This window comes from Desmodus rotundus, chromosome 4 (assembly GCF_022682495.2).
Source record: "Desmodus rotundus isolate HL8 chromosome 4, HLdesRot8A.1, whole genome shotgun sequence".
NCBI lineage: Eukaryota > Metazoa > Chordata > Mammalia > Chiroptera > Phyllostomidae > Desmodus > Desmodus rotundus.
Genome location: NC_071390.1, coordinates 179,141,047 through 179,168,439, shown reverse-complemented (window position 1 = coordinate 179,168,439; position 27,393 = coordinate 179,141,047). Strand labels below are relative to the sequence as shown.

General features: G+C 58.7%; 1 protein-coding gene across 2 annotated transcripts in view; it reads right to left on the bottom strand.

Moving 5' to 3' along the window:
* Positions 1 to 27,393, bottom strand: part of SORCS2 (sortilin related VPS10 domain containing receptor 2) — a 277,312-nt gene that overhangs the window by 37,707 nt on the left and 212,212 nt on the right. For both annotated transcript variants that reach the window (XM_053922932.1, XM_053922931.2), the window contains exons 4-9: positions 23,012 to 23,176; positions 16,919 to 16,992; positions 11,714 to 11,778; positions 10,457 to 10,575; positions 9,605 to 9,694; positions 550 to 729 (exon numbers count right to left, since the gene is read on the bottom strand). In XM_053922932.1, the coding sequence (XP_053778907.1) occupies positions 550 to 729; positions 9,605 to 9,694; positions 10,457 to 10,575; positions 11,714 to 11,778; positions 16,919 to 16,992; positions 23,012 to 23,176 (693 nt within the window). The remainder of the gene's footprint in view (positions 1 to 549; positions 730 to 9,604; positions 9,695 to 10,456; positions 10,576 to 11,713; positions 11,779 to 16,918; positions 16,993 to 23,011; positions 23,177 to 27,393) is intronic.

The window sequence follows — 27,393 nt, the reverse complement described above, 5'->3', positions numbered from 1 at the left end:
AGGGGAGAGAAGAGCTGTAGGGGCCGAGGGGGAGACGGAGCAAGGAAGAGCCAGACAGACACCAGACACTCAGATGGAGCGGGAGGGAGAGGCTGGCAGGGAGAGAGAAGGGGAGGAAGGGGACCCAGAGGGCGGACATAGAGTGAAGACCGCAGCCTCCGTCCCACAGGCCTAACCCAGCCTCAGCGGGCTTTCAGCAGGATGGGGGGCCAGGATGGCCTCGTAGATGGCCTCTGTGGGACAGTGGATAACAGGGACTGCTAGCACCGCGCCCCGAATCAGCAATGTGTCCCCTCCCCCCACAAGCCCTGTTCCCTTCCTGTAGACCTGTTACAAGAATCGTATCATCGTATCATCGTATCGTCGTAGTCCCAATTTGGCCAAAAAGAGCAAGACTTCTCTCTCCTGCTCTGAAAGCATCTACACGGCTTCCTCTGGGCCTGCCGAGCCAGAATGCGTGACCCTTCGCTGAACTCCACCACGGCGCACTCAAGCTAAGGCTGGGGCGGGGGTGGTGGGGTGCGGGGGGGGGGGGGTCCCAGGTCCCACCTCCAGGATGTCGATGACCGCCTCCGTCTCGGGCCGCCGGGAGCTGCGAATGTCCTCCAGCACCAGCGAGTAGGCCACGCCACGCGGGTCCGACTGGTACAGGTTGTAGGTGTCTGTCTGGTACCACTCCTGCACCGCCACGAACACCTGGTTCTCATCTGTGCTGACCACCAGCAGGTCCTGCGGGCGTGGTGGGGGGAGCGCGGGGTCAGAGGTGGCCGGCAGAGGAGGGGCAGAGGGCGGCGCTGGTCTGGGGGTGTCAGCCACGGGCTCTTGGAGTCAGGCTGCCCTAAGAGGTTCACCTGGCTCCTCCCTCTCAGCACTGTGGCCTTGGACAGGTTCCTGTACCTGCCTGGGCCTCCATTCTCCCACCTTAAAGAGGAGGTGACAGTCTGACCCTCCACACTGGGCTAAGAGGGACAACAGGCTCGGGGGAAGGTGCAGTGGGGTCCCTCCTCCCGGCCCAGCTGTCCCTGTGGAGGGATGCAGGATGCCTCTGCACAGCCCCAGGTTGTCAGGAGGCACCCCCAGATGGTCATCTCTGTGAGGTAGGGATGGGTGTCCTCCCAAGCCCCCTTCCCTCGTCCCCTCCAGCACGTCGGACAAGTCATCACTCGGCTTGTGTCTGGTAGGTGCCTGCTATGAGCCAGGCACTGTCCAAGGGGGGGCGTCCAGTGCAGGGCCCCGTGTGGTCTCTGCCCTCCGGGAACATCCACGGGGCAGGAGGAATGAATCAGTGCATCCCAGCCTCACATGCAGGGACGTTGTCACCGCCTGCCCACGCTGGGGGCTGTGCCACTACTGTGGGTCCCCCCACCCAGCAAAGTCCCTCAGGAGGTCGGGGCAGGTGGCAGGCAGCCTGGGCGTGGTGGGGGTGGAGGGCTGCCCTGAGGAGGGAGCAGCAAAGACCCAGGCCTTCAGCCTCCGGTTCCCCCTGGGACCAGAAGCACCAGGCAGCTCCGGAGTGACCTCAGCCGCTGGCTGGGCTCCAGGGCCAGACTGACGGTTCGGGAGCAGAACAACACCCAGGCAAACAACAAAGCAGGAAAGGGGACCCGGGGATACCCTCGGTCTCGTGTCTCTCTCCTCTCCAAACGCAGCGTGGCCGCCCCGGACTGGCGCCTGAACAGGCCCACTCAGCAGCCGTCAGGGGCCTTTCCCCGGCAACACCCATCCCTTTGCCTTCTGTCACCCGGAAACTTTCACTGCCCTGCTGACGACGGAGCCGCCCAGACACAGGAGCTGGGACAGAGGCGGGGTGGCCCCCTCTGCCCCCTCCATGTGGCCGGAACAGTTTGGGGATCCACTCCCCCTACGTTTTCTCGACAGAAGGAAGCGTGCGGGAAGGTAGTGCTTTTCCCTCTAACGGCAGACTGCACCCCAGCCTGAGCGGTCAGGAAAGGCCTTCAGGGGAGAGCGAGTTACTGGCTGCCTGGGCCCCTTCCCCTCCCGCCGGGTCCAGCCCGTGCCTTGAGGTCACAAGGGGCTGTGCAGAGAAGGGACACGGTGGTGACGCAGCCACTGTGCACCTCAGTCCGGGAGGACCAAGCAGGGCCAGGCAGACCCTCTGTCTATGGACATGAATCTAACCCACAGAAATGACTGGAACCAGGAAGCTGGGACTAGGGAGGATCCCAGACTCCCTCAGGGGATGCGCAGGGCCTGGCGGTTCCGATCTGTGACATCGGACAGTAGAGTGGAGTCCCTCATTTCTCCGTGCATGGCCAGGGGACACACGGTTCTGGTGCCTTCGCTGCCTCAGCAGGGGAGGGCGTTCCGGCCCTGGGCCGCTGGTTCCGAACTGGGGGCGCACCTACCTCCACACACAGTGAGCTCTCAGCTGTCACTGTACTGCACCGCCAGAAGGAGCCTCCTCCGCCCGTGTCAGTGTCTGCTGACCCCGGGAAACGCAGAAAAATGTACAAAGTGACGAAAAGTTGCCCCCATGCCACCTCTAGCGAGACCAGAAACGAGTGACTTAAAGATGTGTGCTTCGGGGCGTTTCCCCAGTGCGACTCACCTTTCTCTCACGCATGGGTGCCACGTGCTCTTTCACAGTGTGCAGGGGGCACGTCCCTTGGCCACAAGTCATTTGTAAGCACCCCTTCTGACGACTGCATGGCACTCCATTCTGTGCACGCACCAGGCCTCGTGGCTGTGCCCGGCTGGAGAGCCTTCCGCTGTGGCCACGCCCACAGCCCACGGCCACGCCCACAGGCCACCGCCTCCCGTTGTCTCCCCAGCTACCTCTGCAAGGAGGGCGGGGCTGCGCTCCTGGCAGGGATGCCTCAAAGCCCTGGTCGCGGGCGGTGTGTGGCTCCGCTTCTGTCCTGAAGGTTCATGTCCTTCACTCCTTCCTGCCAGCTGGGCACAGGGCGCTCGCTTCTCTTCAGGCCAGTGTCGAGGACGGTCTTTGGAAAATCTTTGCAGATTCGAGAGTGATCAATAATATGCACCTTTTGGTTAAATTTATTTATTTATTTTTAAATAAGAAAAGCTAGAAGCTGAGATATTTCTTGACTCCGTTTTTACACAAAAAACAATCACATATTTGTATATGTGTTTGCATGTACAGGTCTGCCCAGAAAAAGCCCAGCCATCGCTGCTGCAAGGAGAAGGGTTTGCACGACCTCGACGCAACCTGGCAGCCGAGGAGCGTGGACTGGAATGCGCTTGTGTAAACGATGGCGACTTCACTGTACTGGTCCGTGGGGGCGGTAGACGCCACTGAGTGAGCACATGTGCTGTGTGGCCGTCACATTCAAAATGACTGAGCGAGTAGAGCAACGAATCTGCATCAGATTTTGCGTTAAGCTTGAACATTCCTCAGCGGAAGCTATTCAGATGATCCAGAAGGTTTTGGGGGACAGTGCAATTACTGCAGCACAAATAACAGTGTGGCACAGATGCTCCAAAGATGGCCGCGAATCTGTTGGACGCAATCCACCTTCCGGAAGGCCTGCAACAGGCAGAACACCTGAGGAGGTTGAACGTGCACGGGTGCAGTCAACAAAGATCGGCGACTGGCAGGGTGAGAACTCGAAGCCGATGTGGGGGCTCCAAAAGCTACTGTGCCCGAGATTTTGACGCAGGATCTTGGCATGAAACCTGTCGTGGCAAAATTTGTTCCGTGGCTTCTGCTACCAGAGCAGAAGGAACCTCGTGCTGCAGCTGCGACTGACTTGACTCAAACCACCACCAGAGAACTGGATTTCCTCCAGAAGGTCACAGTTGAAGGGACTGAGGCGTCACTGTCCTGTGTACAGTGTTTCTTGTCTCTTGCATCTTCTTCAATAAATGCCTCTATTTTTCATATAACGTGGTTGGAAACCTTCTGGACAAACCTCACATGTGTCTCTACAGCCTGAAGAAATGTGTGGATGGGAACACCGAGGCTGCCAGTATTTGTTATCAAGGAGAATCAGGTTTGATTGCAACGGACACTGGGGGTGAGGTAAACAAGACAGCAGCTCATCTCTCCTGTAGGTGAAAGAAGCCCAGATACGGACGGTCCGGCGTGGCGGCTCTGCGGAGCCAGGAACAGGGGCTCCTCTGAGCCACATTCTACTGTCCCATGATGCGCCTTGTCCTCATGGTCTGAGAGGACTGCTAGAGTGCCAGCCACCCCATCCACGAGCAAGGCGGCAGGAAGGAGGGAGGAACGGGGGGCTCCGCGAGGTCTCCCGTAACAACTCCACTCACATGTCATTGGCCATATTGTTAGAAATAGGACCACAGTGGCTACCGGCGAAGCTGGGAAATGTAGTCTTTTCAGTGGGAAGCAATGCACCAGCTGAAAACTGGGGGTTGTGAAACTGAGATATGGAGGCAGAGTGGACACTGAAGAGTCTCCGAGAGCTGCCACAGTAGTTACCTGGAGGACCGAGGTGGCCCTGGAAATAGGGGTGGACAGGCAAACAGGTACCAAGGGCATAGATATTGGCATTATTCTATTAGGTGTAGTGAACGTGTTTTTTTAAAGTTTTTCAAAAGATTTTATTTTTAAAGATAAGGGAAAGGAAGGAGAAAGAGAGGGAGGGAAACATCAATGTGTGGTGCCTCTCATGCACCCGACAATGGAGACCTGGCCGGCAACCCAGGCATGTGCCCTGACCAGGAGCCGGACCAGCGACCCTTTGGTTCACAGGCCGACACTTAATCCGCGGAGCCACACCAGCCAGGGCAGTTGGAAGTGAATATATTTTTCAGAAGTAATTTTGAAAAGTTTAAAAACATTTTTATGAGCACGATAAGGGGAATCTTCTCCCCAGACCTTTACATAAAATTCACAGAACGGCCAAATGGCCCAACACCTCATCAGACGGGTTCAACATCTTGAGTGTGTGAGCTGGCCTCCAAGGCTGCTGGTGAGGAATTTGCTTAAAATCGCAGGAAGAGCTCTCGCAGGCGACGACTTGCTTCCCTCCTGCTGCTCTCGATGTTCTTTCCTTGTCTTCCAAGCGTTTGGTTAAAATGTGTCTTAGGGTGGATCTCCATGTTTATACTGCTTGGGGTTCACCATCTTTTTAAGATATTTACGTTCACGTCTCTCATCAATTTGGGAGGTTTTGGGCCACCGTCTCTTTATCGGTCCCCATGCCCCCTCTGTCTGCTCTTAGGGACTCCCGTGATGAGCGCGCCGGTCCATCTCATGTCACCCCACAGGCCCCTGGGATGGTGTCCACTTTTCCTCCACCTTTCTTCTCTGTCCCTCACATGCCATAATCTCAATTGTCACATCACCAAGTTCTCTGCTCAAATCTACTTTTGAACCCTTCTAGTGAACTGTTTTCATTTCAATTATTGTTCTTTTCAGCTCCAGAATTTTTTTTGCTTCCACTCCGTATTTCCTATTTATTTTTATTGTATCTTAAGGCAGTGGCATTAAAGTCTTTGCCTAGTGGTCTGCCACCGGCTCGCTCTCAAGAACAATTCTGTTGGTTTATTTTTTCCCTTCGAATGGACCACATTCCGTGTGACTTTGGACTTTCGTTGTTGAAATTGCACACTGACTAAAATGATGCGGTAACTGCGGACATCAGGCTCGTCCCCCTTCCCCGGGGTTTGCTGTTTCGTTTCTCTTTCTGTTTTTGACTATCGTAGGCCGACTCTGCAGCAAGGACCGGCCTGAGGTGTAAACTTAGGCTCCTCTTAGGTCTTTCCTGAGCCCGCACTCTTCCCTGGGCAAGCGTGGTGACTTTCTAAATCCTTCCATACATGTGGCCGCTTTTGAGCGTCCCAGTCCTTCAATATCTGATCCCCAACAGGGGAAAGAAGGAGAACGAAGTGGGTGAAACAGGCTGTGGCCCTTCACATCCCCTGGAGCTGCCTCAGCCGGCGGCGGCACAGTAAGGACTGCCAGGCGGGGCGTCGGCAGCCCCTCGGGATCAAAAGCACCAATTGGCACCAGAGCACCGACTCCCAGTGTGTGGGCCTCGTGCCCACTCTGCGCCTGCACCCTGTGCGCATGCTTCCCTGGGGACATGGGCCGAGGGGCCGGGGGCGGGCGACGGGTGCCGCCTCCATGGTAAAAGCTGACACTGTGGAAGGTAACCTGACTGGCCACCCCAGCACGCCCCGAGAGCTGCAAGCCTTCGCGAGTTGCTGTGGTCCTGCTGGGAAGGCGGGTTCCTCCTGCCTCGGCCTCCACTGTCGTCCCTGAGGTCACTTCTGCCTCTAGTCTTATGCTCTCTGAATGCTATTTTACTTTACAGAAATTCGAAACAAGTAAAGGAACGTTTAAAGTAAAGTTGCATTTACTTTACGCTTATGTTTTTTATATAGCTGATAGTTACTTGGATTTTCCTTCTCTTTTTTCTGTTTAAAGCCTTTACCTATCTTTTTTTTCTGTCAGAAAACATGAGTGTTTTTTTAAAGTCATTACAAGTAGCTAATTCCAGCAAGGGAAACCGATCAGCAGAGCCGACAATGACGTACAGCTCTCAGGGGTGGGTGAGTTGGACAGCAGAGCGTCACCGCCTCCACCTTTTACAGCAGGCGGACGTAGAAGCGTGCGACCAGAGTCGGCAAAGCCGCGTCACACGGGGACTGCCCTAGCTTTGCCCGTGGCCAGGTGGAGCCCTTTGAGGAAGGGACTAAGCTGCGCAAACATGTGCGCCCCTCGTCCGGAAGTCCCTTCCAGACTGTAGCTGGAGGAAACAAGAGAATCTCCTGCAGGTGCAGCCACGTACGCTGCGGCGCTGTCGATAACTACGCAAAACGCAAACAGCCCCACTCGCTCCGCGCCAAGAGTCTGGCACGGCGGCAGGTACGTCCCCCCCACTGAAAGCTCTGCAGGCACTTAAAGTGACTGTCATGTGTCCTTCCGGAAAAGCTCTCACGCTGCACTGTCCAGGAGGGCAGCTGTGAGGGCCCGCTCCAGCTCGGCGCATCAAAGCCGCCGTGGCGAGTGGCCAAGGGCTGCCGGGGGAAACCAAAGGGCGGGGCGGGGAGGCTGTGGCTGAGCCCGCTGCTCAGAAGTCTGTTGTTTTCCTGGTGTTACTCAGGCAATTAAAGAAAAAAAGGCAGGGGTGGCTTAGGGGGGGGAGACAGGCAGGAGCAGCAAATTCACCATAAAGCAACAAGATCCGATCGGGAAATCCCATCTGTCAGTTCTACAAGTTGTTGGTGGCAAACGCTGGGGTCTGGCCGCTCCCCTGAATTTGGGGAGGGGGAAGGAGGCCCCTCCCTTGGGCTGGACCGCACCCTCCCTGCACGGCCCAATGTGGTCTCAGGGACCCCACAGGGCTTGGGGGCCGTGGCCCTAAGAGCAACCTAAGCCAGCGATTGTCCTCGATGGCCTGCCCCGGGCTTCGACGCGGAGTGCCACGCGTGGACATAGCGCCCGCGCACACAGTCCAGGTCAGGATGGGTCCCTCGTGGTCCCTCAAGACTGAACAACAGGAGGGGCATGCAGGAGTCTCGTTTCCGTCACCCACTGACAGCATGGGGCTCTGCCCTCTACCTCAGCCTCCCCATTCATTTCCATGACCCCTATCGCCACAGCAACGAGAAAGAAGGAAGCTAGCAGGGAAGACACAAGGTCAAGGGCACGCAGAGCGACGCCCGGTGGAGGTTCCTGCAAACTCGCCGAGGACTGGAAGAAACACACACACCGCGTATCACGTGTGGATGAGGACTCTGAGGTCCTGGAGTTGCAGTCCACGCCAAAGGTCACGGAGGTCATGCCTGTGGCTGCAGTCTCCTCCGAACATCCTTAGAAACAGTCTGGCCTCTGATCCAACCCCCCTGTTCCGGGAGCCCAGCAGCAGTCCCAGGGCCAGAGGGGGCAGGAGGGGCCCTGTGTCCACCTGACCCAACACCGGGACAGAGTGCCCAGGACATGGGACACTGATGCTGCAGCCCCTGGTTGGGGGCGGGGAGGAAAGCTCCTCAGAAGCTGGAAAGTGCCCTCACTCCCCCCGCCCCCGGGTGCCAAGGTGGCACCCTAAGTGAAACCACTGGCTTTTGCTCACTCAGCCAAGCTTGGAGTTCAGGTAGGAAGCTTGCTCCCTTTCCTTCTTTCCATTTCCTGTTCTTTTGTTTAAATAGAAATTTAAAAAGTCTTTTTTCTTAAAGCCTCACGTATTGGGCCTGGCCGGTAGCGCAGTTGGTTGAGCTTCACCCCAATATGCTAAGTCTGCAGACTCGGTCCCCAGTCAGGGCGCACAAGAGTCGGCCAGTGGATGCATGCGAGGGTGGGTGGGACAACAAACCGGTGTTTCTCTACCCCCCCCCAAACCAATCTGAAGAGATAAAGCTTCTTGTGCCTCCCCCACTTCTGGCTCACGCGGGGTTTGACCCTTCCTCAGCGCGGGAGCGCCGGAGTCCTCCAACTGAACCACCACCCACTGCCCGGGGCTGGCAGGGCCCAGGGCCCTGTGTCCTCTCGGCGCCTGTACCTCTGCCCTCCAGCCAGGCTCTCCCCTGCCCATGCACTGCCTTCCGCCGGAACAGCTCGCCCCGCCCCCCACCTCTGGGCTCCAGAGGAAATGTCCCCTCGGAGAAGCCATGCACCCTCCATCTCTCTCTGTCTCGGCCGCTGGGTCCCTTCGCCACACCAGTCACAACTCGTGACTCTTATACACACCCGTCTACAGTGCGATGCTTGTCCTGTTTCTCTCTGGAGAGACCCCTGGAGCGGGAAGCTGGGGTGTCCGATTCACACAGCAGCACCCGTTCCCAGCACAGTTCCCAGCATGCACTTGCTCAGTAAATATGTGTGGGAGAAAGGGGCACAGCGCTCGAGCCTCTGAACGATGCAGGCGGGGTGCAGAGCTGCCCAGGGGGCCACGCAATGGCCTCCAGGCAGAGAGGCAGCACGAGGCTGGTCTCACCTACTCGGACGTGGGTTTGACCCCATTTTTGGCTTCTAAGTAGCTTTGTGACCTCAGACAGGTTACCCAGACTCTGAACGCCCGTCCCCGCTCCCACTCCCTTGTGCAACGGGAGTGACATATCAGCAGGCAGGATCTGGGGAGTTGGGTTCTGAGGCGGGGCTGGGCGCAGGGTCTGGGCGGCCCTGGGTCCCCCATCTTTGGCTGCCCATGCAAGGGGAAGGAAGCTACAAAAACTGGGTACCTACTATGTGCCAGGCCCCATCCCAAGCAATCGGAAAGCAGAAGTTAATGAAACAGAAGCTGCCCCCACCTCTCAAAACTCCAGCTGCAAGCAGGAGAGCCACGTGGGCATCCCCAGCACCCTGGGTGGGAGAATAGGGGGGGTGGGGGCGGTGCCAGCAGGAAATAGAGGCCGACACCAGCCTGGGGGGTTGCTGGTAAGTGACGTTTGTCCCGACACACCTTGTGTGCAGGAGTCCTGGGGAAAGACAGACCGGCCGACGGAGGGCGGCACAGGCCCTGCGAGGGGACGAAGCTGGGCACGGGTGCTGCTGGAGCAGAGGTGGGGGGAGCAGTTGTAGGAGGCACGGCCACCCTCACTCTTGTCCATGCTGACCCGGGGCCAGCCAGTATCTGCGCAGGAGTCCTCCCGCCCCACCGGTGAGTGCAGGCTCAGGGCGTGGCCACGCCAGGCGGGGCGAGGAGACCACACCTACCTTAGGCAATGCGTACTTCGGTAGCTTCATCGGGACAAATGCGTTGCGGCGGTAAGAGACGTAGAATCTGGTCCGGTTGCTCGAGGTTGCCTGGCAGGAGGGAGAGGCAAGTTTCTGAGGGGCTGGGTTTCCTTTCAAGCCAGAGCCTCATGAATGAAAACTGCACTTTGTATCCAGCTGGTGAAAAAATGCCCATTGGCTTTGCTTAAACCTGCTCTGCCTGAAACAGACAAACTCCTACTCATCCTTCAAAGCCCCATACCAAATGCTCCTCCTCTGAGAAGTTAGAACTAACCTCTTTCCTCCTGCTCTATCAACATTCATTCCCCTGCCTCTGAGTTAGGGAGCAAGGTGGAATGAACTTCCCAAGATTTGAGCCAACCGGGAGGGGGGTAGGTTGTTTGGAAGGACTGAGCTCCTCATCAGTAGCAGTAATTAAGAAGTGGTATGACCAATTGTCGACTGGAGCGTCGACAATAGGCAGCGGGTCCTGGTCACTGGGCTGTGGACAGCTGGTGTCTGGCAGCCAGGCCAATGACCAGGGACAGCCCTATCAAAGCCAAAGTCACCGACACCAGACGGAGCAAAAGGCTGTGGGCTGTGGGAGGCTGCTGGCAGGCGGAGCGGGGAGGGGCAGGCAGCATCCAGAACCGGGGTCCGGCTTTGCGGGGCCGTTGTAGGGGGAGCCTGCCGCCACGGCCACGGGGGCGGAGGAAACTGTGAACTAAGTGACACTTGAACGTCAAATAGCCGTTTCGGTTTTTGCCTCCTGTGTGTGCATCACTTCCCGTGGAACGGCCCAGGCTCCACGTCGCCTTGCGCCAGCTTCCGCGAGCCCAGAAGCAACGGTACCGTGAAGAAGATGTAATCGTTCTCCACGAAGAGGGAGTTGAGGTCGACAGGGCCCGAGAACGGAGACGTCAGCGTCTTCTGGGAGCAGTTGTAGACGTGGTAAGTGATGTACCGAAAACCTGCAGGGGAGAAGAGCCGGCTGCTGGGCGCCTGGAGCCCGACATTCAGAGTCCGCCAGGCAGCTGCTGTTTCCGTTGAGGGCCCTGTTTCCTGAGGGCTCAGGGGCTCCCCCAGGGTCATGTGGAGGGGCTGGGCTCACCTGCTGTGGAAAGCTCTTCTTCCCAGCTTGTGGGGAAGGGGCAGGACTCAGCGCAAGGACCAAGTGGGGACCCCCGCCACCCTCAGCAGCTCCAGGGCACATTCCGCCCACGGCCCTGGGTGGCCAGGTGGCATGGAGCACACTGTGGGCCCAGGCCTGGCCCGGGCCGACCCACACCCTGATTTGCCCGCAGGGCCACCTTGGCCTCAGTTCCCCCACGATAGAGGGGTCTGAACGCCCACCTTGGGGACAGCGGCGCATACCAGGCAAACAGCAATACCCCAGCCATGACCATCACCCAGAACCACGTCCAGTTTCTGTGAAATGGGCGAGCCACTCCCGGTGGCCAACAGTGTGTGTCCTGACCAGGGCTCACCCGGCTGGACTGTGGTGGGGACCAGCTTAGTCAGGCTGAAAGGTAGCAAGTCACTCACTCACTCACTCACTCACAAGCTCATTCATTCACTCCCACGCTCACTCACTCACTCACACATGCACTCACTCACGCACTTTCACTCCCCCGTGTCTGCAGGGAACGGTGGTCACAGCAGGGACCCGCATGGGTAGTGTCCCTCCTCTCCCTTCCCCTCCCTGCAGCTCTCAGGTCTGCAGCCGAGTGTATCTGCCGCCCCCTCCAGGCAAGGGGCAGCCTTTCTTGTTCACTCCCGAGCCCCCAGCAGGGTGGGAAGCCCTTGTCCCATCAAGGGGAGCCGTCGGAGGCCCCCATGCTTGGCGCTCAGCGAGCACCAGGGAGGGGCCTGGCTGAGCGGGACACATCACTGCCCTAACAGATTTTCCCACTGGAGCAGAGCTCCCTGATTTCTATTTCTCTCCCACGAGGAAACAAGCATGTTTAAAATCAGGCCACATCATGACACGTGCGGTCGCTGTGCAGGGCCAGGCGCCGAGGACGAGTGACCACATGCGCACACCGAGCCTGGCCGCAGGGCCAGGACCCTCAGGGACAACTGGCTCTGCCGCCCCCCACCCCTGCTTACCTCCTCCGAGAGCGTGGGCCTGCAGGTGGACCACGTCAGACTCGCTGTCCACTCCAGACACAGCCCTGCAACACAAGGGCTCAGGTTGGCGTCGGGTACGGGGACCCCAAGCCCAGACAGCGCCTGCATCCACGTCCCCCACCCCATGCAGCCACACGGGCTCCTGGGTCTCAGGCCACTCTCGCTCCACGGTTGGAGGCCACAGTTCTCAGACCCCACAGCTCCTGGGAGGTGGCTGGGGTTTCTGCCCGGCAGGGCCCCAGGTTTGCTCAGCGCTCTTCTAGCGATACTCCTGTTTGTTTTGTTCTTTAAAATATTTTATTTATTATTTATTTTTAGAGAGTGGGCCCTGGCTGGTGTGGCTCAGTGGATTGAGTGCCAGCCTTTGAACCAAAGAGTCACTGGTTCGATTCCCAGTCAGGGCACAGGGCTGGGTTGTGAGCCAGGTCCCCAGCAGGGGGCACATGAGAGGCAACCACACACTGATGTTTCTCTCTCTCTCTTTCTCCCTCTCTTCTCCTCTCTCTAAAAATAAATAAAATCTTTAAAAAGGAGAGAGAGCGGGGAAAGGCGGGAGAGAAACATTGACTGGTTTGTTGCCTGCCACACGCACCCAACCTGGGGCCAAACCCGCAACCCAGGCATGTGCCCCAACCAGGAATCAAACTGGCGACCTTTCAGTTCCCAGGCCGGCACTCAGTCCACTGAGCTGCACCAGCCAGGGCCACAGCCCTCTTTATAGAAGATGTTATCCTTGGCAAAGAACTTTCCCATGAGCTGTGTGTCTTTTGTTTATTTTTTTTTTTAACAATCAAAATTGTCTTAGGAGGCAGGAGCAGGCCTGGGAATACCTCCCTGATTTTGCAAATTAGGGAACTGAGGCCTGGAGGGGTGAACAGCTCTGAGTGGCAGGGCCTGGCTCCCCACAGGGCCCTCTCCCTTCACCCACAGCTCCCAGCCCACCCACGGCCCCAGTGCACCCTGGGGAGGCACTGCTCACAGCTGCTGGCCCCCTGGGACCATGTGGGCCGGGGCTCAGGCACTGCTGGGCCACAGTGGGCGCCACAGCTGCCGAGAGGGCCTTCGAGGAGGCCCGAGAAGGGGAGGACAGCAGGCACATTGTAGAGTCGCAGCTCCGTGGGCTGTGGCCTCCAGGGGAACAGGGACGGGCCAACAGCCTCGGTGCGGCCCCCGGCACCTGCCCAGCCCAGGGCAGGGCACCCAGGAAGTGAGGTGCAGATGTTTGGACTGGAAGGAAGCTTAGAGAAGATCTGGTCCGGGGTGTCCCGGTTTCCACTCTGTGGTGCATCCCCTGGGCTGTGATCTACCCGCCATTTTCTTCACTACGTCGTCGACTCCGAAACCGCTAACGACCGGGCCTCCCCCGAGCCTGGGCCGTGGGGCTGCTGAGCGGGGCACTTTCAGTGTGACTGTTTGACCCAAAGTGAAACATTGGCAGTGTGCTTGGCAGTGTGACCCGAGCCAACGCGACCGTTTCAAGTCCACCCAGCAGCCAACCCCGCCCGCAGGGACACCGACCCCGCAGCACGCGGACCCTGCCCCGGAGCCACCGAGGGTCTGGGTGCGGAGGTCACCGCCTGCTGTCACTTGGGCCCAGGAGAGGCACGCCGTCTTCCTTGCAGCACGTCCCATGGCGTCCTCGCCGGTCATGAGACCCCCGGGCAGAGCGCTCAGTCCCCAGTGGCCACTCCCCGTCACTGGCCCCCCACCTGAGTCAGGCCCTTGAGTTCTGAGCCCGCCTCCCAAGGGGCTTCACTTCCTCCAGCGACCAGCGGCCCCATCGGACTGGAAGCCGTATGTGGGTCTGGGGCCCCGGGCCGGCAGACAGTTCGCACACGGTGAGGGCCCTGCACTGCGCCGCCTTTGCCCCGCGAGCGCCAGCACCCATCTCTGCGCCGCCGCGGAGTCTCCATGGCGAGGCGCAGCGTTGACCTGGGCTCCTGTGAACAGAGCGTTGGTGAGCTCCCCGGAGGGAGCTCTCTGGCCTGGACTTTCCTCTCTTCTCTGAACAAAGAAGGTCATTCATTGCTTCCATCACCGGGAGCACCAACGGTCCTCAGCTGGGCCCACGGAATTTGGGTCTGACAATCCGTCGTCTGTAAAGTCTGGTAATGACCCCAGTCCGTTCACTGACGCCCTTGCTCCTTCACTCGCTCACCCACTCACTCACTCACCCACTCACTCACCCACTCACCCACTCACTCACTCACCCACTCACCCACTCACCCACTCACTCACCCACTCACCCACTCACCCACTCACCCACTCACTCACTCACCCACTCACTCACCCACTCACCCACTCACTCACCCACTCACTCACTCACTCAGTCATCCATTTACTCACTCACTCACTCACCCACTCACTCACCCACCCACTCACTCACCCACTCACCCACTCACTCACTCACCCACTCACCCACTCACTCACCCACTCACTCACCCACTCACTCACTCACCCACTCACCCACTCAGCCACTCACTCACTCACCCACTCACCCACTCACTCACTCACTCAGTCATCCATTTACTCACTCACTCACTCACCCACTCACTCACCCACCCACTCACTCACTCACTCACCCACTCACTCACCCACTCACTCACTCACTCACTCACCCACTCACTCACCCACTCACTCAGTCATCCATTTACTCACTCACTCACTCACCCACTCACTCACTCACCCACTCACCCACTCACTCACTCACTCACCCACTCACTCACCCACTCACTCACTCACTCACCCACTCACTCACTCACCCACTCACTCAGTCATCCATTTACTCACTCACTCACTCACCCACCCACTCACTCACTCATCCACTCACTCACTCACTTACTCACCCACTCACTCACTCACTCACTCACCCACTCACTCACTCACCCACTCACTCACCCACTCACTCACTCACTCACTCAGTCATCCATTTACTCACTCACTCACCCATTCACTCACCCACTCACTCACTCACTCAGTCATCTATTTACTCGCTGACTCAGTCACCCACTCACTTTCTCCTGGTCGTCTCTCTCCCCCCCACGCATCCCCTCAGTCTCTCACCGCCCCCCCAGCAGAGTCTCCCATGGCTCTTTCCCGACACACCCACGGCAGGGCTGGGACTGGGAAAATGGACACTGCAGGCTGAGGCCTGGTGCCAGCCCCGCGACCCTTGCTCTGCATCTCGCATCAAGCAGGTGACTCCTGCATCCTCCTGTCTCTAGGTCCCCAAGGGTGGTGTCAGGGGAAAGTCCTGGCTATGCACCACTGTTCAGAAATAGCAGTCGCACGAGACCACCCAAGAACCAGATGCCCCTGGAGTCACGTGCCGTGGAAGCTCAGAGCACCGACTGTACCCTGCTGGGTGCTGAGGGTGGCTGCGAGGCAGTGGTTCTGAGGAGACGTCACGACGCAGCCTGGTGTGGGGTGGCCTCCCTCCCGCACGGCAGAGTTCCTACCACGGGGCCCACTCGAGGCAGCTCCGCAGCTCAGCAGAGGAAGGCTGAGGCTTCCCAGCGCAAGCGCAGGCCCAGTGGAGACACTGACCTGGGGGAGCACCGGTGGCCAGGCTGCCCCTCAGGGACCAACAGCACAGCCACTGCCCACAGGTGGGGCAGTCACAGCTCAGGACAACCATCCCGCCCCTCTGAGCCTTGGGTCCCCCCTCTGCCCCCCAAGGAAAGACAATCAGGCTGTTGCTGAGTGGGCCCTATTGACGGGGTGTTTAGGCCCAGAGGCTGGTGCCTGGTGGACAGGCGGGGATCACAAGGTGGCAGCCGCTGGGCAGCTGTTACTAGGGTTTTGTTCCGGGGCTGCTGAGACACTAATGGGGCAGGCGATGCCTAGGGCCCTTGGGGGTGCAGAATGCAGTTGGCCCCCTGTCCCCGGGGCTGCCCTCCTGCGGGGCCCCCAGGGCCACTCTCAGGAGCCCCCTTGTTTAGCATCTCAGGTCAGTCGTGAGCCCGGGCGTCAGACAGGACGCAGGTCCTTCCCGCTGCCAGTTCAGGGGCAAAGAGCGCCTTGGAAATGCTGTCACACGGCGATGTTCACTGCTGACCGCAGGGGGCCCATCGCCACTGCCCCCACGCTCCAGGCGAGACCAGGCCCAGCAGCCCAGCATCTGGAGCTACTACCGCTCACGCATAATGACTCTGAGCCATCTGAGAAACCTGGGGGAAGAGGTCGGGTGATGGCCGCCATGGTAACGCTCTGGAACTAGGGCCGACGTGCCTCTCAGCGTCCACGGGTGGCGGGTTTCTCTCTCCAGCCGCTGCAGTTTCTGGTGAGCCCCGATGGCAATGGGGCTGGGGTTGGACCCACCGAGGCAGCACTGGCAGCTCTGTCCACTCCCCAGGCCGTCTCTGCTCAGAAATTCCACTTCCTCACCCCTCCCCACCTCCTGTGAGCCCTTGAGGTCAGCAGGTGGCTCCGGTGACAAGGCCGGTGATTGATGGCAGGGCTCCGGTTTCTAAGGAAGGAACCGGCCCTCCCGTGGGCGGCCTCGCAGAGAGGAGGCCATCAGTTCTGCCCCCAGCGAGAGGCCTGCGTCCGGGCAGCCCGTGCTCCAGAGGAGGGACAAAGGTCCCTTCAGCCTGGGGCCCTGAGTCAGGAAACTGGCTCCTCGCCAGTCAGCGCGCACAGCGTGTGAGCAAGAAGGGGACGGCTGCAGATCCACTGTGTGTGCACGTGGGCTGCACAGGCGAAGGGGTTCGGGGGAGAGAACGCAGCACCCCCAGAGGCAGCCACGCAGGAGGAGGACGCAGCTGGTGGGGGCCGCGGGCTCTGAGCGGCTCACGTCCTGCTCCTGCTGCCCCGACCTCGCCGGGTATTTGTCCCCCACGGGCCTCACTCCCTCGCCCGACACGCGGCTCCTGAGCCCCAGACTTGCCTGGCTCGAGCCGTGGGGCCAGAGCATGGCTCCGAGAGCTCGCCCGGCAGCCCCCACGAGAACACAAGCAGGGAGCCAGTCCTGCTGCCCGAGCGGTCTGCGCCGAGTGCACGCGTGGCCTACGGGACACCAGGCCTCGAGTCTTCACCGTTTCTTACCGTCCAGCGGAGCGGAAGGGACCCTCGGGAGGCGCCCTGGGGAGAGGTGGGGCAGGCTGGGGACAGGGCAGGAGCAGGTGGGGGGCCCTGAGCGGGGGGCCGCGGGGCTACTGCTCCCTATCCGGGGTGCGCTCTCACCAGAACACCTGCTCGTTTATCACCCGCTCGTGCAGAAGCAGCCACTTCTTCCCCATGTCACAGGTCACGTAGAGCTTGAGGGCAGAGAGAAGACAAGAGCTTGGTCAGGAGGAAGCCTCTTCCGAGAGCCCGGCCTCCCCTCCACGGTGGCGCCAGTCTGGGCCAGGCCTGGCCAAGGACCTGCTGGTGGCTGGCCCTGCGCTCACATGTGGGTACGGGCCGACTCTAAGGAGGCTCCAGGCTGGCTGCAGGGTCTCCCTAAAGAGCCTTTGCCGACCCAGGCCAGCTGGCAGGAGCTGAGAGGTCGGGTTGTGTGTTTGTGTGAAGTCCGGGGCCTCTGCCCCTTGGTACCTCCCTCATGGGCACCTAGCCTGCCGGACCCCCCTCTCTGTCACCACGCCTAGCCCAGCCCAGCGCTGCTGGGGGCGCCGAATGAATGAGCAAATTGTACGCCAGGGCCGGGCAGTCAAACATCCCGCCAAGCGCCAGTCAGTTTTCGGCTCTTCGGACCTTGCAGGCTCCGTGGCGACTGCTCACCCCTGCCTTTGGAGCAACAGAGCATCGGGGCACGGTGGGTGACAAGCGGGCATGGCTGTGTGCCAACAGAACTTTATTCCCAAAACAGGCAGCCAGCCACTGTCTACTGACACCTGCCTCAGGGCACGGGATCAGAAGTGACCGCCTACAGTATTTAAAAAGGGCCTTTGGAAAACCTCCATCCCTCCGAGTCCCGGCTCTGGGAGGCCAGGACCCCGGTCTCACTGAGCAGGTGGCGGGAGCTCGGGAAGCATCGACCAGCTGGACTGAACTTGCACGAGGGTGTCGTGGGAGAGCTGGCCGGGCACTGAGACACGAGCGTGGCAAACGCTGCTTCATTTATTTCTCGCACGCACACGCGCACACACACACACACACTCATGCACACAGACGAGAGAGGTTCAGTCGCTCCAGGCTGCAGCGTGCGCTCACCGCAGCGATCCCCGCCTGCAGACCTGAGCTTAACGTACCGCTGCCGGAGGCGCCCCTCTGTGAAGGATGACCGGTCACCCTGTCCTTTGGGTCACCTGAGGGACCAGGCCAGGGCCGGTTCCACCTCCTCTCTCAGTTTCCCCATCTGCAAACCAGGAGAGCACTGTCCACGTCCCCCGGCAGTGAGGGAGTAAACGACAGGTCTACAGCCTTTGGTGCCCAGGAGGCAGGTAATAAAACCTCCGCACTGCTGGGTGGCGTCACCACTGCCATCGTCACCGAGTCATTCGCATCTGTGACGCCTGCCCTGGAGCTTTATGAAGCCTTTCTAATTCTGCTCTCACGGGAGGTGGCTTTATAATGTGCCATCAAATGCTGCCGAAATATAACGTTTCTGGTTAATGAAAGACAAAGGTCAGGAAAGGAACAGGAACAAATACCCCAGGGGCACGCAGTCACTGCGGCTGACGCGCAGGGTGATGTCCTGTGGAAGGGTGGGCTGGCCTGGATCACCCTCTGAGAGGGGAGGGGGCGCTGTGACAGGAACGTGCTCTGACAGAGATAGGACCATCAGAAGTCACGCGGGGAGAAATCGAGGTAAAGGAGGAGGGCCAGGTCGGGGGTACGTGCTCACAGAAGTGCGAGCGGAGGTCTCCCACGGTCACCAGAGGCCCTGCAACGCCACCCGGGCTCTCTGTGCGCGTCGGGTGTGGTGGCCGGTACTTGGCATCCCTCCCTCTCTCACCGCAGAGGCCGTAAAGCTGAGATGCAACATTGCTCAGCCTCCCTTGCAGCTACAGTCCTGAGTCGGAGACGTGCTCGAGCAAGGTCTGCAAAGTGAGCGTGTGGAAGGAGGCATTTTCCTGACGCCTCCAGCGGTTTTTGCTGGCCCACAAGGTCTCTGGGCCATGGTCTGGCGTCCATCCTCCAGCTAGAAAGGGTGAAGGGGCGGTGGTGAAGCAGCAGCTGGACTCTGCACTCCAGCGTCCGCTCCCCGGTCTGTGGACATTGCCAGGCAGTGGGGGCTGCAGCAGGGGCAATTTGGGAGGCCTGGGTCTCTACATGAGCCGTGTGTTCTTCTTAAATTGTATTTTATCATTTATGCTATTACAGTCGTCCCAGTTTCCCCCCTTTGCCCCCCTCCACCCAGCCCTCCCCTACGTTCTCAGGCAGTCCCCACACCGTTGTCCATGTCCGTGGGTTCTGCATCTATGGCCTTCGGCTGCTCTGTTTCCTGGGCTGGACTTCACATCCCCGCGGCTATTCTGTGACTGCCTGTCTGTACTTCTTAATCCCTCACCTCTTTCACCCAGACCCCCTCCCACCTGGCAACCATCAAAATGTTCTCTGTATCTATGATTCTGTTTCTGTTCTGCTTGTTTAATTTTATAGAATCAATTGTTGATAGATACGTATTTATTGCCATTTCATTATTCATGTTTTTAATCTTCTTACAGAAGACCCTTTAACATTTCATGTAACACTGGTTTGGTGGTGGTGAACTCCTTTAGCTTTTTCTTGTCCGGGAAGCTCTTTATCCGGCCTTCAATTCTAAGTTATATCTTTGCTGGGTAGAGCAATCTTGGATGTAGGTCCCTGCTTTTCAGGACTTTGAATATTTCCTGCCAATCCCTTCTTGCCTGCATGGTTTCTTTTGAGGAATCAGCCGATAGTCTTATGGGAACTCTCCTATAGGTAACTCTTTTCTCTTGCTGCTTTTAAGATTCTCCCTTTATCTTTAACCTTTGGCATTTTAATTATGATGTGTCTTGGAGTGGTCCTCTTTGGGTTCATCTTGTTTGGGACTCTCTGTGCTTCCTGGACTTGTAGTCTATTTCCTTTACCAACTTAGGGAAGTTTTCTGTCATCATTTTTTCAAATAGATTTCCAATTTTTTGCTCCTCCTCTTCTCCTTCCAGCACCCCATGATGCTAATATTAGCATGCTTGAGATCATCCTAGAGTCTCCTTACACTGTCTCCATTCTGTTTATGTTCTTTTTTTCTTCTTGCTGTTTAATTGGTTGTGTTTTGCTTTCTTATATTCCAAATAGCCAATTGGATTCTCAGCTTCATCCACTCTACTGGTGACTCCTGGTAAATTGTTCTTTATTTCAGTTAGTGTATCCTTCATTTCTGACTGGGTCTTTTTTATGCTGCTGAGGTCGTGACTTAGGTTCCTTGAGCATCCTTATAACCAGTGTTTTTACTCTGTATCTGACAGATGGCTCATCTCCGTTTTGTGTAGCTCTATTTCTGGAGTTTTGTCCTGTCCTTTCATTCGGGCCATGTTTCTCTGTCTCCGCGTTTCGGCAGTCTCCCTGTGTTTGTTTCTGTGTATTAGTAGAGCTGCTACGTCTTCCAGGCTTGGTGGACTGGCCTAATGCAGTAGGTGTCCCGTAGGGTCCAGTGGCACAGCCTCCCCTGTCACCTAAGCTGGGTACTCGAGGTGCACCCACCGTGTGGGCTGTGTACACCCTCCTGTTGTAGTTGAGCCTTGGTCGCTGTTGGCATGTCCAAGGTCAGCCACCGCTTGTGCCCTGCCAGGGGCCACCCAGCATGAGCTACAGAGCGATCTGCAGGTGGCGGTTGCGTGTGCTGGGCTTGGAGGTGCCCAGGCGAGGGCACAGGTGGTGGCTGACCTTGGATGTGTCCTACCAGTAGCCAGAAGCCATGTCCCGATAATCTCAGAAGAATCCGACAGAACCCAGCCAGTCCCTGGACCCATGAACAAGAAACAAGGCCCGTGGCTGCGAGCCACTGAGGGCTGTGTGTGACTCGGACCCCAGAGGCAGACACCTGCCTGACATACCAGGTCTGCTGGAGCCTACAGCTGCCTTGTTCCGCAGCACCACCCTGCCGCGAGGGGGCTTGGGGCGCTTGCAAGGCCGCAGAGCCCCAAGAAGAAACAGCCCTCCTGTCCTTGTTACTGATGGCCTCAGCCCTTTTACAACCCTAACTAAGCCCTCTGTCCCTCCTTTTCCTTTCTTCATAGCCCCAGAGAAGAACCAAGGGAAACCGCCGAGATTGCAGCCCCATCAGTGTTGCGGGCGCCGTGATTTGAAGAGCAACAGCAACGCAGGCCGTTCCTGCAGGAAAGTGAGTCTCTGTGACTGGGTGCCGTCTGCAAGGAAAGCTGAGCAGCGCTGTCAATACCCAGGAGCACGCTCTGTCCCAGCAGAAGGCACAGGGAGCAGAGAGGCAGCCTCTGAGGCCAGGGAAATTTGGGGATAGCCATCAGCAAGGACCGGACTCTGGCATGGAGCCCAGGTCCTGTAGAGAGCCACGGCTCCGCCCACCCAAGGGGTGTCCATTTCATGATCCCTGACATGGGTAGTCACTATTAGCAGAAACATCATTCATCCATCCATTTATCTATCCATCCATCGACCACCCATTCATCTACTCACACAACTGCCAAACATCTACCCATCCATCCATCATCCACCCACCCATCCACCATCCACATCACCCATCCATCCACCACCCATTCATCTACTCACACAACTGCCAAACATCTACCCATCCATCCTTCCATCCATCCACCCACCACCCATCCATCCACCCACCATCCATCCATCCATCCATCATCCACCCACCCATCCACCATCCACATCACCCATCCATCCATCCATCATCCACCCACCCATCCACCATCCACATCACCCATCCATCCACCACCCATTCATCTACTCACATAACTGCCAAACATCTACCCATCCATCCTCAATCCATCCTCAATCTGGAAGGGTGGTGAGCGAGGGGCCCAGCAGGCCTGGGGGTGCGGAGGAAGGTTCTGGAGCAGACCGCGTCTGTCTGCCCCCAGATGCACGCTCCGCCCTTTTCCAGCCTCTGCCCTGGAGCCGGCGGTGTGGACGGCATCCAGGGGCTATTCCCTCAGACTTCTGGTTGGATGTGGCCCGTGGAGGCACCAGGAAAAGGTCAGAGGGCTGGGAGGGAGAGGCTGGGTGGGGTTACTCCTGGGCCCAGGGAAGTCCAGAGCCAGGACTCCCCTACCCATCCATCAGAGCCAGGGTCCTTTCCTGAGACCGGGGAGGGGGGAGCCAGACTGAAATGACCCCAAAGACAGTCTCGTCCTAACCCCTGGAACCTGTGGGTGGGACCGTCCAGGTCACTCAGTGAAGACTTTTAGATGGGAAGATTGTCCTGGATTGCCTGGGTGGGGTAGAGGGAGATCTCTCTCTCCCTCTCTCCATGTCCCCTCCCCCCCTCACACACACACACACACACACACACACACACACACACACACACACACCCCACTGCGCAGATGGAGCAGACAGAGAGGTGAAGGTGCAGCCGTGGAAGATCGGAGTGATCCGTTTGCCGGCCGCCGGATGCCGGATGCCAGAAGAGGCAGGGGAGCATCCTCCCCGGAGCCCCCAGAGGGCGCGAGGCCCTGCTGACATCTTGGTTTTGACTCAGTGAAACTATTTACACTCCTGGTCTTCAAATTGGTGAGAGAATGACCGTGTTGTAGCCATCAAGTCTGCGGTCATTTCCTCCGTGGCTGCAGGGGTGCCTGCCTACTATGGGCGGCCGCTCCACTGGCACCCTTCCTAGGCCACAAACTGCACCCTCAGCCCTCGGGATGGGGGTGGGTGGCTCTCCTGCCGTGCTCTGGCCTTGGAGGGAGCCCTCCACCACCCGGCTCTGCTCAATCACCCACAGAGGTGCCCTTGGTGGACACAGCCCCAGAGGAGAGGATGCTGATCTGGGTCTCAGGGTGATTCCTTCTTGTCAGTGAAGGTGGAAGAACATTCCAGGCTGATAGCAAGTCCTGGCAAGCTGGCTGGGAGGATGCCAGGAACGTTCCAGGAGTGGAAGTGGTGTGAAGAGGGGAGGTGCAATGGAATAGTCCTATAGATGATCTATTTCTAGACCCCCTGTTAGTACCAAGCGCCCTCTCACCTGCACCCCGTTCAGTTCTCACACCTGCAGCCCAAGGCCGCTCCCACTATCTGGTGCCTGGACCACATGGGCCTCGGAGAGAAGGTGATGGAGGGTCCAGTGTCCCCCACCCCAGGCTCCTCCCGGCCAGCCCAGGGCCTCCACTCCCCCGAGGAGCAGTGGCTGCTCCACAGCCCGGCCTGTCGCTGGCTCACCTTGCTGTCCTTGGTGGTCACCAGGACCTTGTCCTCCTCCTTGGGGTGGAAAATCAGCTTCTCTGCAGAGAAGGGGATGACCTGCTTCCGGAAGGAGTTGCCCTCATCCGTGCTGAGGAACAGGTTCTGCTTCCCGTCGCTGAGCGACGAGCTCACGAGGATGATCTGTAACGCAAACCCCGGGCGTGAGGGGCACTCGGACTCCCCAGCTCGGAGTCCACACCCGCGCAGCCCCCGCCAGCTCACTCTGTTCCGTGCCTCGGTTTCCCTGCCTGTCAAGTTGGCGGGGGTTCAGCCCTGCACCTGGGCGAGGGAGCCTACAGGGAAGGTCTAAGGGGCGTGTGACTGGGCTGTCCTCAGAGCTCTGCAAGGCGGCTCTCACTAGGCTAGGACTCCCTCTGCTGGGCAGATGGGGAAACTGAGGCACAGAGAAGGAAGCCAACTGCCGAGGCCACAGGCCGGGCAGAGCTGAAGTCAGGATGTGACCGTGACTCCTGAGCACCAGGGTTCCAGCGGGTCTGGAGCTGCAGGCGGGCGTGCCTGGCCTGGCCACAGTGAGCCCAGCTTCTCCAGGGACAGGCGTGGGGCCGTGACACCCCTTCTGCGCGGACGCCCCACGGGGAGGGCCTGCCCAAACCCAACAGTCCTCCAGGAGGCAAGTCCTCTCGAAGGCAATTGACCACAGTGCACACAGTTCAGTGAGCAGCGCCAAGCTCCCGCCTTTACGTGAACAAGCGGTGATCTGACACGTTCCTTCTTTCCAGGGGCACCTCGATGCGCCCCCAGGTTCGCTAACTAGTGTCCTCAAGCCCCGAACCCTTCTCTCCCAAGCAAGCCGCGGGTCTCAGGGGGACCCGCAGGGCACTCGCCCGGCTCCTCGGTGACTTCACCCCTAAAAGGTGGACAGAGATGTGCTTGGAGATGCTCCGGAGCTGTGGCTTGTACACAGGACAAATTGGGGGGGGGCGTGGAGAAGGGCTGGGGGAGCAAGAGACCACCGAGTCATGTTTGCAGAGCTGTTTAATGACAAGGCAGCCGGGGCTCATGACAAGGGCGGGCTTCAAGTGCCAGCCGGTGTAATCCCGGCGCCCGCCACATCGACCGGGGCGTGAGGAAGCACTGTGTCAGTACCTCAGCGCTAAGTGGGAAGGTCGGGACAGTTTTCTCAGTGGAAAGGGTTGTAATGCAGCCACAAGGAGGAAGGAAACCCTGCCGTTTGTGACAACACGGATGGACCCTGAGGGTATTATGCTGAGTGAAGTAAGCCAGGCAGACAGAAAGACAGATGCCATGTGATCTCGCTCACAGGTGGAATCGACACCAAGCTCACAGGCACAGGGAACGGATGGGCGGTACCGGGGCCGGGTAGAACCCGCCGTTATAAAACAACGTCCTGAGGATGTTATGTATGACGCGGCCGCTGCAGTTAGGAAAACTGTACCGTATGTTTGAAAGTCGCTAAGCACGTGGATTTGAAAAGTTCTCGTCACAAGAAAACATTCTGTAGCTATGCTGAGGTTATGGGTGTTAAGTAGACCGATTTGGCCGTCACTTCACACTATCTGCAAATACTGAATCGTTACATTGTACACCCGAAACCAACAGAATGCTGTGCGCCAATTACACCTCCATCTAAAAAAACAGAAGAGCCCTGGCTGGTGTGGCTCAGTGGATTGAGCGCTGGCCTGCAAACCAAAGGGTCGCTGGTTCAATTCCCAGTCAGAGCACGTGTCTGGGTTGCGGGCCAGGTCTCCAGTTGGGGGTGCATAAAGAGGCAACCACATACTGATGTGTCTCTACCTCTCTTTCTCCTTCCCTTCCCCTCTGTCTAAAATTAAACAAAATTAAAAATAAGAAAAGAAAGAAAGGAAGGAAACATGGGGGATATTAATAATGGTTGGCTTTCTTTCAATTTTTCTGAGCCTAAATTCTGTCAACTTCAAAAGCTGAATGTTTCTCATCTATTTTAGGTGTCCTTGCTTTACAGAAGTGCCCCTGCCCCGCATTTCCTCTTGAGTTTAATCTGTTTTTATGATAGAGACACACTTCTCCTTGTTATCTGGTTGCCAAATCTCTCCTCATCTACCAAAGCTCATCTCAAAGGTCACCTCCTCCAGGAAGCCCTCCATGATACACAGTTATTCTAACCCCTCCCCTGTTCTTTCCCAGTACCTTGTGCATTCATTTGGTCCAGCCTAGCATTCCCTAGTGTTCTCTTTGTGAGTCCGCCTTTCCCTCTGGGCCAGGAGGCCGTGCAGCCTGGCAAGGCCCACGTGCCATCATGGCCACATCTCCAGCCTGGCAGGCACCGCCTCCCAATAAACAGGCATTGGTGCTACTCCCACAGAGAGCAAGGGCCCTGAGTCCAGGGCTGCCTCTCCAGCACAGCCTCTGTCAGGGCCACAGCCCCGACAATGGTGGCACCACAGTGGGAGGGGACAGACCCTGAGGAAGCCCCGCTGGCCGGGCGCCCTGGGGTCTGGATCAGGGGCTATTTTTGGCCTGAGTGGGATGAGCATGTCGGGAAAGATGGGGAGACAAGAGTGCCGATAAGGAGAGGAATAGTGGGGCAAAACACAAATTAATTTGCGTCACGCCAGCCAGCAGAGGCCGGCAGATTGTTGCTCCAAATTGGGAACCAGACTATTTTAAACGGTGTTATTTTCACTCCTTACTATTCTGGGGAGACATGGCACCTACGCCAGCTTCTGGGGCCGCCAGGCTGGCGGTTTCGGAGTCGCAGGGGTAGCTGGGAGACCCATGTGAAGCCTGCGTCCGCAGACCGGCAACATCCTCTGCAGGGCCCCATGCAGGATGTGGGGCCCCGTGCAAATGCAGGGCTCCCTGCGTGGCCACGAGAACCAAGCGTTTCGGGGGTGTTGAACCGAGCCCAGGACCCTTCTGCCATGGCCAGGACGCTCACCCCGAAGCCCCCGTCATTCACAGCTCCTCCCCCGATCACCTCAGGGACCAGCGTCACTGGACTCCACCCCGGGCATCAGCACCTGCACTTTCCCAGAGGCCCCGGGTGTCCCTGAGCTTCCTCCAGGTGGACGGCCACTTTGGCTGTTGCTCCTGCTGGTTTCAGCTCCATGCCCACCGGCTCTGCGACCCTGGCCTCGGCCTCCCCTTCACCCCCACCCCCATCGCAGTGACAAAATGCAATACCCAGGGAGCACAGCCCGCACCAGGCCCCCAGGGTTCTCTCCTGCCAGCTGTCCGAGGAGGACACGGTCCCCACCTGTCCTGTTAGCCGGTTGGAGACAGGAGGCCCGGGGGGCTGTGTCCTGTGTCAAGTAGGAGAACCTGGTTGGCATCCGGGGCCCGGGGCCCGGCACCCGCTCTCAGCCACGCAGACGATGGTCTGCAGGGCAGAGATGATGACAGCCCCCGGCCCCCCGCGGCCACGCTGCCTGCCCAAAGTGCAGCACGCAGCATCAGCACGCACGGACAGTGTGGGCTCCGGGGCGCCGGGCCCTCGTCCTTGCCGGGCCCCAGGGGGCTACCCGTGCAGCCCTGAGCCGGCTGGCTCACGTCTCTGAGCCTCAGCTCGCTCATCCGTGGGTGAAGACAGGGCTTCCTGCCGCAGAGGCCACCGCAAGGGCTCGATGACACTGTGCACAACAGACCGAGCGCCGCCCCCGGACACTGCTAACGGCCTGGCCACTGCGGCCAGCTTCACTGTCGCGGCGTCTCTGCTGTTGCGAAGGAAGGCTGGTCTGTGCAGTTCAGTGCACCCTCACCCTCATCTCTGGGTCAGGGTCGCGGAGCCGGGGCAGGGGGATGGGGACAAATGGCCCCGTGACACCAGAGTGTGCCTGAACTGTGCGTCCTAGAGCCCCCCTTGCCTCTCCCTCGGGCCGGCCTGGGCTTGGGGGCTTCACGGGGGAGGTGCCACCTGAGCCAGGCCTCGAAAGGTGAAGAGCAGGGCCTCTGTGGGGTCAGACACGCATTCTGAAGGGGGGGGTGAGACAGGGGCCTTCCTTTGTTCAAGAAAAGGCACACTCTGTCATAGCCCATACTCTCCACGTATTTGCTCTGCTGACTCCAGAGCAAGTCTGGCCCCGTGGCTGGCCTGTAGGTGACACCTGTCCTCCCATATGACAGTGAAGTGTCTGAGAGGCAGAGGGAGAAACAGGCTATTAGGGGGCCCCATTATGGGTGCTGGACACCTAGGAGAGCCCGGTGCAGGGCAGGTCTGGAGCGCCCCTGCCCACCCCCACGCGGAGGGGGCCTCAGGACATTCTCTCCGCCACCACCCAAAGGGCTCGCCACTCCACGGCGGCACGTGTCACTCTGTGGCCGCCGCATTTGTGTCCCCTGCAGGAACCACGTGGGGCTCCACCCTGCCCGCTCAGCTGTCAAGTTAACGGTCCCGGACT